The sequence below is a fragment of the Schistosoma mansoni genome, chromosome 4, assembly GCF_000237925.1.
Source record: "Schistosoma mansoni strain Puerto Rico chromosome 4, complete genome".
In the NCBI taxonomy this organism is placed as follows: Eukaryota; Metazoa; Platyhelminthes; class Trematoda; order Strigeidida; family Schistosomatidae; genus Schistosoma; species Schistosoma mansoni.
Window position 1 is genome coordinate 31,259,057 of NC_031498.1, and position 14,987 is coordinate 31,274,043.

Here is a 14,987-nt window from a genome sequence, read left to right on the forward strand (position 1 = left end):
GGACGGCCACGAGGCAGGATCGTGGATGCGCACTGCTGAGGAGTCCCACAATAGGACGAAACGGCCATCCAGTGCTTCCAAGTTTTCCACGGTGGTCTAGCTTCAATTGACTCATGATTTTAACTATATAAAATTCAACAGAACTGTTGTTTAACCTTTGAGTTACGCTTGAGTCTCTTTGGTATGGTTTAAATTGGACAGTTATTAATCGATATCACTAGCCGTAAAGAAATAGATATAATCTATGGCCTGCTTTTATACGACAAAAACTGACGTGATTAAATTGACTTTATCTTTTGATTAATACAAACAAAACATGTTGTTAAACCAACAAATAAGAAAAACAAATTTTCAACATAATTAAAAAATGACCAATTCTTACCTGTGGTGTCCGCATTTCACGCATTGGTGTAATACGAGGTGTAGTAGCTCCATATTGTGTATCCATGATACGACCACCACTATCTAACAAAGCCATATTTTCACGTGCAACAGGCACTTTTTTAAATTGACTATGTAATTCCAGCACTACATGCGTTGGTGTTGCATCACATATAATACCCAATAAACCTTTTAATGTACCCTGTATAAGAGAAAAAAAGGTTACAGGGTAATAAATCAAAGAAACAATTTCCTTGTTGAAAACAATAACGCATTTAAGCTTATGTAAACAAGATTAATTCTTTGAAAAGAAAAATAAGTGTACGTTTTAGTTTTAAATACTTTATTTATTTAAACACAAATATTGGTATAAGGAAGCACCAGATAAATATGCGCCACACAAATCTCATTTGATTTGTGTGAGGGCTACGATACTGCCCAGGTGCCCAAACTGAAGCAGGTGGTTTTCTTAGGGGGCCACACCCGGAGCCTTTGACCTAAAGATCTGATCCACAAGGCAGTGGAACATCGTGAGTAGTCCCATGGTAGCCGGTGACCAACGATTGATTCATACGCCATTTGTTCCCTCAGGATACTGGAGCCCATATGCACCATTGGTTTGGAATCAGTGTTTTCCAACTCCCCTAGGTTGACCCTCCGTGTCCACCAGCCCGGTTAAAGCGCCGGACATTCGCTTTTCGTCCTCTCAATTTCGTAAACAACACCCCCGCTACGAGAAGGCAGTGAGTAGGACTTCCTTGGCAGAGCCTATATACGCGTGGCCATATGAGAGCATTTTGAGAGAGAGCGGACTCTCCCCACTCTCGGTCGTACCAGGGCATTTGGGGGCAATCTAATTGTGAGTGAAATTCTGTAAATTGATCATCATATAATGGAAGATTTTAATTTGACGAAATAAGTTAATAAAGTGATGATGGCTAATGCCGAGACAAAACATATGGATAACAGGAACAATCAAATCAATAAATTGGTGAGGGTTTATTGGCTTAAATAATATATATATATATATATATATATATATATAACATTAGAATAGAAACGGACTAAGATTGTTATTATGGTGACTTTGGAAAAAAACTTAGTACTATTTTGAATTCACTTATTGTTTGTTTGGATCTTCCCATCGATGTGTTTAGGACTGCAACTGGTCAGTCTCGCGCGTCCTGGATTCCACTGCTAGCCACTATCCATCTCTGCTTAGTACTATTTTGTTTTAGATTGTGTTGTATCCCGTGGAGAATTATAAATGGTAACTTTGAGAACCGTCTATGATATGTATATTTCCTATTGTATAGTTGTTAAGTAACTTAAGTATTCATATTGATATTCCTCTTATTATGAGCTTTATTTTGACCTATAAACTATTATCATACGATTGAATTTCCTGAGTTATCCCTACTCCATTAATTACTGTTCCCCCAATTCACAGCCACATTTGGTTAAATCTTGTACAAATGTTATTTTCTATTTTATTGGTATGATGTGGTCTGTTTCTTTGGTATATAAACCCAGTATGTTAGAGAATAACGATTCATATTGCAGAGGCTGTTATTGGTGTTCTGGTCTTAACTGGCTGGGTTAGGCAGAAAGCAGGACCGAGTAGTACTCAAGACTGCTCATACAGCTTTTGCGTAATCATTGCTCCGATCGATAATTTGCTCTTCTCTCATTGGCGAGAATTAGCACGTTTATATATCAAACAGGGCAAGCACGTACTCAACACGATATAACATATTGAAAGACATTGTCTATATTAGGTTGAAACTCAGAAACATTTAACAACAATTGTTCATATTTCATATCAGCACATTGCTGTAAATTATTAACGTATATTTTGTTGAAGAATGTGAGGAAGCTTACCAAAAAAATACGTGGATGAATTCGTTCATTTTCAATTAGTCAAAACATAATTTGCCGAGATTATTGAGATTTAGTACGTGCATAACACTTCTAGGGTATTGCTAAAACTGTGAGACAATCTGTGAAATTCGAATTCTTTAATCTAATTAGGGAGGATAATCTGAGTGAAACATCTAATTAATTCAATGGCTAACTTGTCAGTTTTTAAATATCACAACTTGTACTAGATTGAATCAATCGTGAATGACATTTCATTGAGATTGGAAAGAAAGAGAACATGAATGCTGTTATGTTAGAACTTTCACAAATAACCATATGACTGTTATGAAAACATTCAAGATTTCAAGTAGGCATCAATATGGCTCTTGAATTACAAACTGATATAAGAGGAATCCATGCTGAAAATCCCATAGAAATACATACGCGTGTTAGGTGGTTAGATACAATAGGTATGAAGCCCTAGACTTACGTTGCATGTACATCCTTAGTGGGGTGACTATCCAATGAAATATTTGTGTTGAGGAGTGATACGTTTATGGACTGTGCTAATAACTCGCGCTACTCTGACTTCAATATCATGAACGAAACTATTCCGTTCTCTTCTTTTGTCTACCCCGCAAACTAGAGTAAAAACACCAGTTACAGATGAAGCTATTTGATGTTGATCTAGTGTAATCCATTAAAATACATTAAGTTTATCGATTATATATCACTAAAAAATTGCTAATTATAATTATAAGTGGATAGGGCACACTGAGGAAATCACCCAACTGCGTCACAAGACAAGTCCTCACATGGAATTCTGATGGCCAAAGGAGAAGACGAAGACCAAAGAACACATTACGCCGAGAAATAGAGACAGACATGAGAAGAATGAACAAAAACTGGATGGGACTAGAAAAGAAGGCCCAGGACAGAGTGGGTTGGAGAATGCTGGTCGGCGGCCTATGCTCTATTGGGAGTAACAGGCGTAAGTAAGTAAAAAATTGCCAGAATATTTTAACTAAGTGACTGTAATAGGCACAAAATATAGTAAAAATGTATTGAAATTCCATGAATAGTTTACTCTAATACAGTTCTAACCTAATTGATTGGATTCTCATAAATTTTAATTTGGGACTAGATATCCCAAACAAGGTGTTTGGGCAGCAGACTTTCAGCAAGCCGATTATCAGTTTGAATACTACTATATCTAGCAAAATGACATCACTATTTAGGTACAAAGTGTGGCTTATGATTAATTAATATAAACTTGGATGTAGTTTTTTGAACTAACAGTTAAAATTCAGTTTTGAAATGAAATAAGAGAATTATTCAAGTCATTTTAGTTTTCAAGATTATCTGTAAGTGATATTAACAAAACTACTTCAAAGATTTTAGAAAATAAAATCAGAAATAAGCAAACCTTAACAATTAAAGCTGTCCTGCCAACTAGCTGACGTTCGTTACGACTACCTTTTCCACGTCCACCTTCATTATTACCGCCAAAGTTTCTTGCACCACTGATAGGTGTGATTGTTTTCATTGAGATACCATTTTCTGCATTACTTTGTTCATTACCTCCTTGTGAAGTGTTTAATGCAGAAAGTTGACGAGTTTTAGCTACAACAAGTCCAGCATTTTCTAAATGTGTACGACAATATATGAATGCCCATGAACGATACAAGTGTTTCACTTCACCAATTAATCCACAATATGGTTTCTCTAATAAGCGAACAGTTTGTTTTAATTGTATAGAATTTCCATTATGGTCTAATGCTTGTGGTGGCCGACGAACAGTATTTAATCGACGTAATGCTGTATTCGATTTTAAATTAACAACTTTACCAAAACATGTTAGCACAGAGACTTGATCACGTTCAACATGAACAACAACACCGACAGTTTGTGGGTCAACTTGTACTAAATCCATCAATTGTACATGCCCGGATGATTCAACAGTTGTAGCACGATCTTGCCATAAACGTAAATCTTTCGGTGCAACTTTCATTTCATTCATACTATGATCGGATAAAACAACAGCTAGACTTGGATCAAAACGTATGACTAAACCAGTTTCATTAACATGTCGACCACTGAGGACCTTAAATTTGAAGAAATAAAGATATTAAAGTAAATATAATTAATACTGCTATGATGAATATGAGGTATATTCATCCACTTAGGAGGGTAGATGGTCACCGCCTTCTTCGAACGTAAATGCTACGACTGACTCTCTTACGCATCACATACATACCACTGGTACAAAGACTTTCGTCCATTCACTTTATGGGATATACACAAGCGTAAGCACTCTCAGGGAGGATTGGCAGACACCTCTTCCTAGTGTAATGTGTGCTACTATTGTCGATGGATATAAGTAGTATTTATCATCAACCGAAAGTGAAATGTCTGGCGGCAGAAGGCTAAGAAGATCGAAGGAAAGAGAACGAGAACAGGCAGTGATTGATGTGAAAACGAAGGAACAGTCAAGTCTGAGACAATTGATTGATATCTTGCAAATGAAGTATTTACTGTATGGTTCTCAGATTTTACTAAGAGATTCTGTAATTTTGTGTTCAAATACATTTGGTTGTCCCCGCCTGTGTTCTCCTTCATTAAACTAGTACTTGCTACCATACCTTTTTATTATGTATTCGATGGTTTAGGCCGCTGATTTTATTAGACATAGGGATATTTCAGCTAACGTGTCTGTTGCGAACTCGGAGCATACACTTGGCATGTACCTACATACTCAACTACACAAGCCGAGACTCATGCAAATCATACACATAAGCATATACATAGGACAGCCCGAAAGATTTGTTGAGCTTCGAAATTTGAACCCGAGTAATCCAGTTTACAGCAGAGTGGGGGATTAGTCTGATCTCTGCCGACCGCCCAAATTAGCTAGCAAGGTTTCCCTCACTGCCCAGTAGTGCTACGAGAAGACTTTGAGTTGGACTTTGTTTTTAACGGAGCAATATATAATATACATAATAATATTACCTTGACATGATCACCTTGATTGAAGAACTTTCTCAATTCCACTGGTGTAAATGGTATGGGTTCTCGTAAGTCAGAATGATTTGGTTGAACAATAATCCTGTTATTGCCTTCAATGGAGACAACTTTACCACGAAGATTCTTAAGATCACCTTCACATACTTCGACAACATCTCCAGGAGTGAAACAATGGTTTGAAGCAATCTCAACATGAACAGCTGAAGTTAAATTAGCTGCAGCATTAGCAGCAGCAGCAGCTATTTGTAGACTATCAGGAGTATGATGAAATCTTTCGAGTTCAGCTAGTGTAGGTCGAATGCCTTCAGTAAACTGAAACAAGAACGATTTATTATTATTAAGTATAAATATTTTTCTAACTTTATCATTTTAGTATATTTATAAAACAATTTGATCATATCGGCTAAACGACTAAAATAGAACTGCTCATTTCTTAGCAGAGATGGATGGTGGCTAGCAGCCGAATCCAGCACGCACGTCTTGTTCAAGTTGGGACTCGTCATCTGGATGCCCCTGAATATTTCTAAGTTGACGATTGGTAATATATCGATTTCAATTCATACCAGATGACTACGAATATCAGAAGATCATTTATTTTCATGACTTAGATAATTTTGATGGTAAATGATTAATTTATGACAAATATTTTGCCAGTTTATTATATTCATATATAACTACTGACCAGATAAATAAATAATGTATGATTTAGTGTATTCCCATAGTTTTTGATTTGTTCTAGTGCATAAAAATTCTTGGTCAACAGTCTTGCCATCTTTCTTGCATCAAGTTATATCAGTCTTATTCAGGTATAACATAACTGTTATATCCCCTGATGAATTACGAATGGTAACTTCTAGGTCTATTTATGGATCAATGTAATATGCCTATTCCCTATTGTACAATTATTACGTAACTGAACTATTCATATTCGTATCTCTCTTACCATTAGCTTTATTTTGACCTTGACTTATTATCATACGATTCTTGAGTTATAATCAGTTTATTGATTACTTTGGTTTGTATAAAAACCCAGTGTGTTTGTAAATAATGATTCATATTGCCGAGGCTGTTATTTGTGTTCTGGACTCAACTGGCTGGGCTAGGCAGATAGCAGGGCCGATACGCACTCAACACTGCTCGTACGATTTCAAGTATCATTTGCGTCCGATCAGTAAAATCCATTCCTCTCCAATTGCACGTTCATATATATTACGATCCCCATACGTTATAACAATAACAAGCGCCAGTTTGTCCGCAGTTACAACAAGTGGTCAAATCAGTCTCGCTCAGTTACAAAACAAACGACGAATACACAGTAGTTTATAAGGTCACAACTTTGAACCGTATGCCCAGAGTTCATTACGATATAAATGCTTTAAAAACACAACGCATATTTCATAAATAAAAAGACATTTACTTACAACAGCATTAATACGAAATTGTTTATGCAAGAATCCATCAGCATCGTATCGATTCCCTTCAAAAACCATTGATGATCCATCACGTTGTACACGATCAGATAATTTTGATGCATTGAATAGTGCTGGTGCTGGGCGCTTGAAACGTTTAAACTTGTTATCATCTTCTGTTTCTGTGCCACGATTACGTTTTCTTTCATAATCAATTCGTGGCACTAACTTAAGACCAACTAAGTTTTGTGCATCTTCTACATATTCAACCTAGAAATAATCAACTCAAGGTACAAGCAACTTTTTCAAGAAAAATGATTTGACAAATGTCATAAAAAGTTCTGAAAATATTAGAATGGAAATAAACATCGTTTACCCATTACTAATCAGTGATCGTTTAAATATCCTAAGACTGTTTACATACTGTGATGAGCAGTTATCAGTAAAATACTTATTACACTTAACTGAACATTTTAATGATCCTTATTATTATAAAGCTAATGGTGTTTATAATGAATTGATGAATCGCTCACTGAGGAGGCCTTAGGTTCTAGCTTCGACCCCTAGCAAGACTATGGATGAATACTAGTAAGGAGTTCTATACTTGGATGAAACCGTCCAGTGCTTCCCGGTTCTCAATGGTTGTCTACCTAGAGTCAATCCGAAGGTAAGCTACAAAATTCGACAATCACAAAAGCCTCCATACTAATAGTAAAGGTTGTTTTCCATTTAATTTTGAATAACTGCATTTATTTTATGTACACATTTTTCGCAACATTTGCGTGGGACGAGAACTTGTTTAAATATTTTATCCAGAGAATTCCCTATTGTGTCAAACATATAGTACTGAATAAGGCGATTAGCACTGCTATTATTGTTAATCAAACTACAGGTTAATTGTGGTACTAATTCCTTTGCACCCAGAACGTCACTTAGAATAACAACGAAAGCTTCTCAATCGAAACGTAAAATAACTAATTAGAAAGAAAGAATTTTTTAAAATATACTAACTGATAATAAGATTTAATGGATAACATCGGAAACTCAATTCCACAGCTGAATGTCAAACCTTTTGTGCTTACCAATGCTAAATCATCACGATAAAGTCCAGATTTAATCCGAACCCACTGGTCAGGTTTAAGTTGACCAGTTTCTTTCACCACACGTACAACTTCTGTCATTTCTTCAATTGGAACAAGTTGTTGTTTGTACATAGAAAGTCGTAACGCTGTTATACCGTCTATGGCTTGTTTAACATGAGTTTGCTTAAAAGCCTCGACATAAATATAACCCTTCAAACCTTCCTTGGCAAAGGCTGACTTAATTTGTAATGGAGTGTCAGAAAACTGATAGGCTATAAATTTACGCATCAGTGCAAGCACAGTAGCCTTTTCTTCACCCATTTTACATCGAAGTGCCCAGAGGTTAGGATCTTTGATACCTGGAAGACGTTCCTTTTGAACAATACTATCAGCCATAGCCTCACCATCACCAAAACGATCGACATAATTTTGGTTCTCATAACGCTCTTGATAATATCTTTCTATTTCCTCTTCATCTTGGTCCATGATCTCACGTATTCTCCGGCGAGAATCTAATTCTCGAGCTGCAGGTACAGCGTCCAGGGCCTCTTCATCTTCCGGACCAATCAGTTCCCCATCGTCGTCATATTCTTCATCTTCTTCTTCATCGTCTTCGTCGACCGAAGCTTCATCATGGAACATATCCTACACAACAGTGAAACGTATTAACTAGCAATACAGAAAACTTATAAACAAATACTTCACTTTAGGTATATACAAACCTACAAACGAACACCCGAATATTCATGAATACGGTTAATACAACAAATGATATGGTGTACAAGTAGCCGCAAAATTTGTTGATGAATTACGAAATAATAAATCACCATGAAGTTTAAGGTTATGTGTAGACTAGTTCTTTGTTTTGTTTTGGTACTTTTGAAATTTTCCGACGTAATCCTATTTTGGATAATGCTTTAGGATGGAGTTACTTGACATGCTTAACAAATATCCCGACCACCTCATCTAATACAGATTCTCAATCTCGCCAATTGAATCGTCTTTATGAAAAGGTGTTACCAAAGATACAGAGTAACACTGGATATCGCCCCTTCCTATCCCCATAGGAAAGTATTTTCGCTCAGGTTTTACTGCTTATGAATATGGATTTAAAAAGCAGTTTCTGAAATGATTACGGAATCTAGGATTAGATGTTCACTAGACGTTTTGGTAACAAGCTAATAAGATCCTTAAAGTGAATCGTTTCCATCCTATTGTAAGAAGAAATAAGACTTCACGATGTAGACAGATATAGACTGTGTAATTTTAGCAAGTCTAGTTAACTTTCTTTGAGTCTTTGTTTGCTTCTATTTCCGGTCAACTACTCAACATTTCCATCTAGTTCGGTCTGTGAGGGCAATAATGACAGTTTCCATCAACAACGGTAATTAAAAGTATGAGATTGGGGAAATTATTGAGTTTTTTTGATTGAGATCATGAATCCATTGATTTTAGATCATGTGCTCACTAGTGACTAACTTCATGAGGGAATTCTCGGAGTTCTAGTGAGAAGCCATGACCAGTGGAGCTAATCCGTGACAGATAGAGACAGGTATCTACCTCAGACAACAGATGGTCGCGCGATTTCGTGGGTTGATCGAAATTAGACATTAACACCGTTGGATGCCGGCTCAGTGGTCTGGAGGTTAAGCGTTCGCACGCCAGACCGAAGGTCCTGGGTTCGAATCCCGAGTGCGGGATCGTGGATGAGCATTGCTGAGTAGTCCCATATTAGGACAAAACGGCCATCCAGTGCTTCTAGGTTTTTAATGGTGGTCTAACATCAATCGATTCATGACCTCAATTAGAAAACTTAACAATCTCCACAATCTCATACTGATAATGAAGAGGTACTAATTTATATACAGCTACAATCAACAGTTAATGGGTTAAGTTTATGAATTGGTCTCACCACCACTAAAATCCTAAAAACAGTTCCATGTAAGATGTACAGTAAACAAACATGTATGTCAGTCAGTTACAACGTAGGACCAGGGACACACGCATTGGTTCAAGTCAGTCAGTCAGTCACAACATAGAACTTCGTACGTACGCACATCAGTTCGAGTTGCCATACATTAGCACAGAGATGCAATTTTCCATTCAAATCCCATAGTGCTAGAAGTAATAAGAGTATGAGCAGTAATCCGAAAGATTAGGGTTTGAAGATGTTATTCAAGGAGTATAATCTAGTGAAATAAATTTGGAAAGAGGAAAAAGATAGGGAAATGAAGAATTCAGAAGATTAGAATTTGGAAGGACAAAGAGTAGACGCATCTTCGCCATTGCAAACGATTTTGAGCCACGTCATTCAAGGTCTTTAACCATCGGTTGTTATCATCGGTTCAAGTTGCCATACCCCATTAGCGCAAAACATATATGAACATGTTCCAATCACTTAAGTCAATATAAACTCATAATTTGGCGAACTGATTTATCATATTTGGAAATATTCACACCCAATGTTAGAATCGCTCACTTAATGTTTCACCATAAACAGGAGTTTAGCAAATTACTACGGTTGAATGTACGTAGTTTAAGCAAACGTAATTTTAAAGTTCATGTATTGTGCATGTAAGAGTGCACTGTTGTGTAATTTATATCTCCTTTCGCTTTATGAGGGTTGAAGATATGCCCTGGTACGGCCGAGGGTGCGGAGAGTCCGCTCTCCCTCTCCAAATGCTCTCACATGGCCACGCGTATACAACCACTACCAGGGAAGTCCTACTCACTCATTTCTCGAGGCAGGGGTGTTGTTTTCAAAATTGAGAGGACAAAAAGGGAATGTCTGGCGCTTTAATCGGATTGGTGGACATGGAGAGGAGTTGGGAAACCTTGATTACAAACCAGTGGCGAACATGGGCTTCAGGATCCTAAGGAAAAAAAGCGTACGAACCAATCGTTGGTCACCGGCTACCATGTGACTGCATCTCCCGACGTTGCCCCACTGCCTTGTGCATCAGACGTGTAGGTCAAAGGCTCCGGGTGTGGCCCCTAGGAAAACCACCTGCCTCGGTCTGCGCACCTGGGCAGCATCACAGCTCACACACAAAACAAGTGACTTGTGTGGTGCTTATCTATCCAGTGCCCCCTTTGTACCAATATTTGTGTTAAAATAAAGAAATAATGGACGTCTTTGGTTACAGAAAGTCTTGTTATACTCATCATATTTCCTAAATCTTACTTTATAGACATTTAGTTGAAATAAGCGCAGGAATATCAACCTGTCCTGCATATACACAATATCTGAAATTCAAGACGTTTTGAGCCGTAAGTAGACTACTTTTCACCAGGATAGTAATGCAGCTGAATAAGTAAATCAAATAATTTTATATTCAGAATTTATACAAATCTAGTTAGCCTTCTCTTTTGACCAACTATAACAGGACATCATACATTAAGTTCCCCTGAGTAACCCTATGAATTTAATAACAATTGTCGTGAAGTGAGTTCATTTTACTTAGTGCGTGCAAACCTTCCACATGCGCACCGACTTCAATACAAGTAAGCTAGCGAGTAATCTAACAAACAGGTCATAAACTCGCAATGGACACATTTTACTTTAAAAACTTTAGACCAGGGTGGTATTCACAAAATATGTACAGATATGAATTGAAATGTTAGATGTTGTAAATAACAATAGCAAATTTTCTATGGTATTGCGTACAAAATTTCATGGATGTTATCAGGACGCGCATAGATATTAATATCTAATAATTCCCATGAAAATGAGGCGGGAAAAACCAATAAACTTCTCAGAAGTTTGAGTATCTTACCTTAATTGCAAAGTTCATTCTTCTCTTTTTTTTCGACGTTAATGCAGGTTCTTCATCTTCATCGACATCCTCCTCCTCCTCGTCGTCTTCTTCGTCGTCATCTTCCTCATCTTCATCATTAACATAGTAATGATCTTTTTTAGTGTACTTTTTGGTTCTATTTTTCTTTTTAGGTGGAGACGGGCTAGCTGACTCGTCTGAATTTGAACAGTCACTCATCTTATTACACTAACTGAAAATGTAGCGTCTTATGCTAACATTACGGGTAAATTGTGTCCAATACAACTTTGACATTGAATCAAATGCTCCTGAAATGTTAGCTTAGCACCCTAGTTGTAAAATTTTCTCCACAGTTTAACATTGTCAGCGAAAAGCAATAAATTGGACCATGCTAGCTGATGAGTTAAAAAGGATTTCCTAGCACTGGGTCATGATGAGCCCACTTGGACACCTTGTAGCCTAAGGAAAAGTAAATTATACTCTAGGCTCAAGTGATCGATTGTCTAGATATCACCCATAATAGTCTACTGATGGCAAATTGATACCTAACAGCTTGAGATTATTGATGAGACACATGTGGTTGACATTATCAAGTGCTTAGGGAAAATACCGTGTTATGTCATATACACATTCCTCTCTTTATTAAGAATGGTTGTCCATCTGTCCACCACATTCAGCAAATTTGTAAAACAGAGATGTCCCTTCCGGAAACCGTGTTACTTCGGATGAAAATGTTTGTGGACAATAAGTGGTTACGTCAACTACAGTGTACCAAAGACTATATTACTTTTTAGGGTAATGTAGGAAGTGTTACCATATGTTAGCTTGAAGATCGATCTTGTTGACCTCCTTTGAAAACTGGTGTGATGTTTGCCAGCCTTCGATCGTCTGGGACTACACCATGGCGTAGCGAGTATGAGAGCGTTGCAATAAGTAGAGAGTTATCCAAATTGATGAGATTTTTAGTGTTCACTTGATGTGCTACCAAATAAAAGCGTAGGAATACAATAGTCCTGCCTCCTATCCCTTTTTTTCTATCACTGAAAGACGACAACTTGCCGAGTATTTCCAGCTTTTGACCTGTTACCTGAGAAGATACCCATATATCAGATATCTCCAGCAGATGAATATGTTTTGCATTACTTAGTTCAAGTAACTCATCCACTTTGTTCGGTAAACTCGTAGTGTTCGTTTGTACGCAGTTGGTACTTTATATGAGAAACGCGTATGGGTCCTCGTCCTTTATGTTTGAATGAACCTCGTGTGCATTGAGAAGCAACCTACCTACATAAGGTTTTCCGGGTTGATGACCCCTGTCCCTTCCGTTTTCCTTTATCGTTCTTGATAGTCCATAAGAAAGCTATTCAGTTAAAATTCGCTTTTGTACTTAATCCTTAAATCAGGTGACCTGATCGGATGTACATGAATTTCATTTGGTCACCAGCGTCTGTTGAGTTAAGATATTCATAGGCTTCAAGGGTTGCCTTATGAACTCCCACTTTTTAATATCACAAGCTGCATTATCAGGGTTCGTATTTTCTAGAAGACTTTGCAAAATAATATTCTTTCTGATAATGGGCGATGGAAATAAGTTGATTTCCTCTCTCTTTTTCTCAATACTAAAATGGACTTCTAATATTATTTAGCTCTTTGTAAAATTAGCCTACCAAATTGTTTTCAGTAGTTTGCATTGATTAGTGTAGGTTGAGTTTTATATTTGCGCACTTGACCCCAACTTAAAATTTGCTTTGTAGAATGAGTAAATTTTTGTCCCATATGATATTAGATAGGATAGCTTAAATGGGTCCTCATTTGGGGAAAGACATGATATAATGTAATTATTCTCTAGAAGCTGAAGAGTAGAACAATACAGGGAATCACGAAATAACACTTAGAGTAATCTTCGTTAGTACCTACAGAGCTTGCACCATCTTGCACTAGATCGGTTAAGAGTTGACCGCAAACATCACAATAATGTCGAAACATTATAGTCCAAGTGTTCATTCACTTCCTTATTTTGTGTAAACATGATAATTCCTATTATTTTATATCAAATTTAAAAAAAATTTGTTTTCGGAATAATAACCACGAGCTACAACTATTCTATCACACGATCTAAAAACAGGCTTATACACCACTAGGCTCTCGGCGGCCTGTGTGAATATCTGGGCTCCCTGTTCCTGTCATCTGGATATTTCAACAAGTTATCTAGTTTTGTTTGTTTTATTACAACATAATAGCTATTACCCGCATAACCTATTGAGGTGCGTTTCTGAAGAGTGTACAGCCTTGCATTGTACAAGTTACAAAAAGCCCAATCAAAGATATCGTGATTGTTGGCAATATACAGGAAAATGAATGTATATTATTCAGATGTCGATTGACTAGACTGCCAAAATCTAATTGGTGATCACTCAATATTTATCGCCAGGATCAACCAAGAAGTAAGAAACGGAGACTTGTTAAAATACTTTGTGCTGAGAATTCTGTATTGTACCAAAAATATAATATTGAATAAAGCTAATAATAAATAAATAAATACCAGTCTGGTTCCTCCTATCAATAGAACGAAGGGTAATCAGTGATACGAAAAGCTAACATGACCTTCGAAAGCTCTTTTAGTATATTCAGCATGAGGTACAGTTGCAGATATAGGGTCTAATTCAGTATAGATACACTTATTTCTGGAACTATGATAATATGCCTAATCCCAAAATTGTATATTTGTCATGATGTGACTAACTAAAACATAAGCCACATCATAGTCTACACTGACTCGTCCAATCATGACAATCAGCGATATAACATCTAGCGCTTCTGAAGAACACATATTGGTTGGGAAGAGAGTAGTTTATTCGATATAAAAAGAAGAAAGAAGGTACAAGGAGCGACCATGCCTACGAGTCTGAGTCATGCTAGTTCGATTTATTGTTGTCACGCTCACCACTTTTGACCTTCTTCCCGTGTTATACGTTGGTTGTAAGTTTTCCAGGTAATTGTATGTTCAGCTTCAAAGATCATGCGGTTAGGAAACAATACCACTACATTGTCTCTATAGCTCCCGATAGAAAGTTATACATCTTACTGGTTCACACCACAGAAATGTTTTCACGGAATTCTGTACGGTCACCTTACGAACGGAAAGTTTAGCCCTAACGTGACTCTCACTCGACAAAAGTACCATTTTTGATCCACAGGTTCTGTCCTAAGCTTAACCTTCTGTAGATTACTTTCCCTTTTAAGTTTTGTCTGATTTAGCAATTAACTGTGTTTCAGCTTCGCCTGAACATCCAGTTTCTACATTTTTTCACGTCCAGGCTATTTTTAGTATATTGTGCCCTTTTACACTACCCGTTTTACACGTTTTTATCATATTGATTTTTTACGGTCGCAACATTTCGCTAGGATCTATCAACAACTCTTATTCCACCATAGTCATCAATAACACAAGTAAC

At 37.0% G+C, this 14,987-nt stretch overlaps 1 protein-coding gene across 1 annotated transcript in view; it reads right to left on the bottom strand.

Annotated features, from left to right (window-relative positions):
- Smp_151070 (putative suppressor of ty) overlaps positions 1-11,771 on the bottom strand; it is a 15,051-nt gene extending 3,280 nt beyond the window's left edge. Inside the window, exons 1-6 of the mRNA XM_018797489.1 lie at positions 11,533-11,771; positions 7,757-8,401; positions 6,687-6,944; positions 5,251-5,577; positions 3,668-4,345; positions 383-583 (exon numbers count right to left, since the gene is read on the bottom strand). Coding sequence (XP_018652525.1) covers positions 383-583; positions 3,668-4,345; positions 5,251-5,577; positions 6,687-6,944; positions 7,757-8,401; positions 11,533-11,751 — 2,328 coding nt within the window. The 5' untranslated portion in view covers positions 11,752-11,771. The remainder of the gene's footprint in view (positions 1-382; positions 584-3,667; positions 4,346-5,250; positions 5,578-6,686; positions 6,945-7,756; positions 8,402-11,532) is intronic.
- Between the last annotated feature and the right edge of the window lie 3,216 nt (positions 11,772-14,987).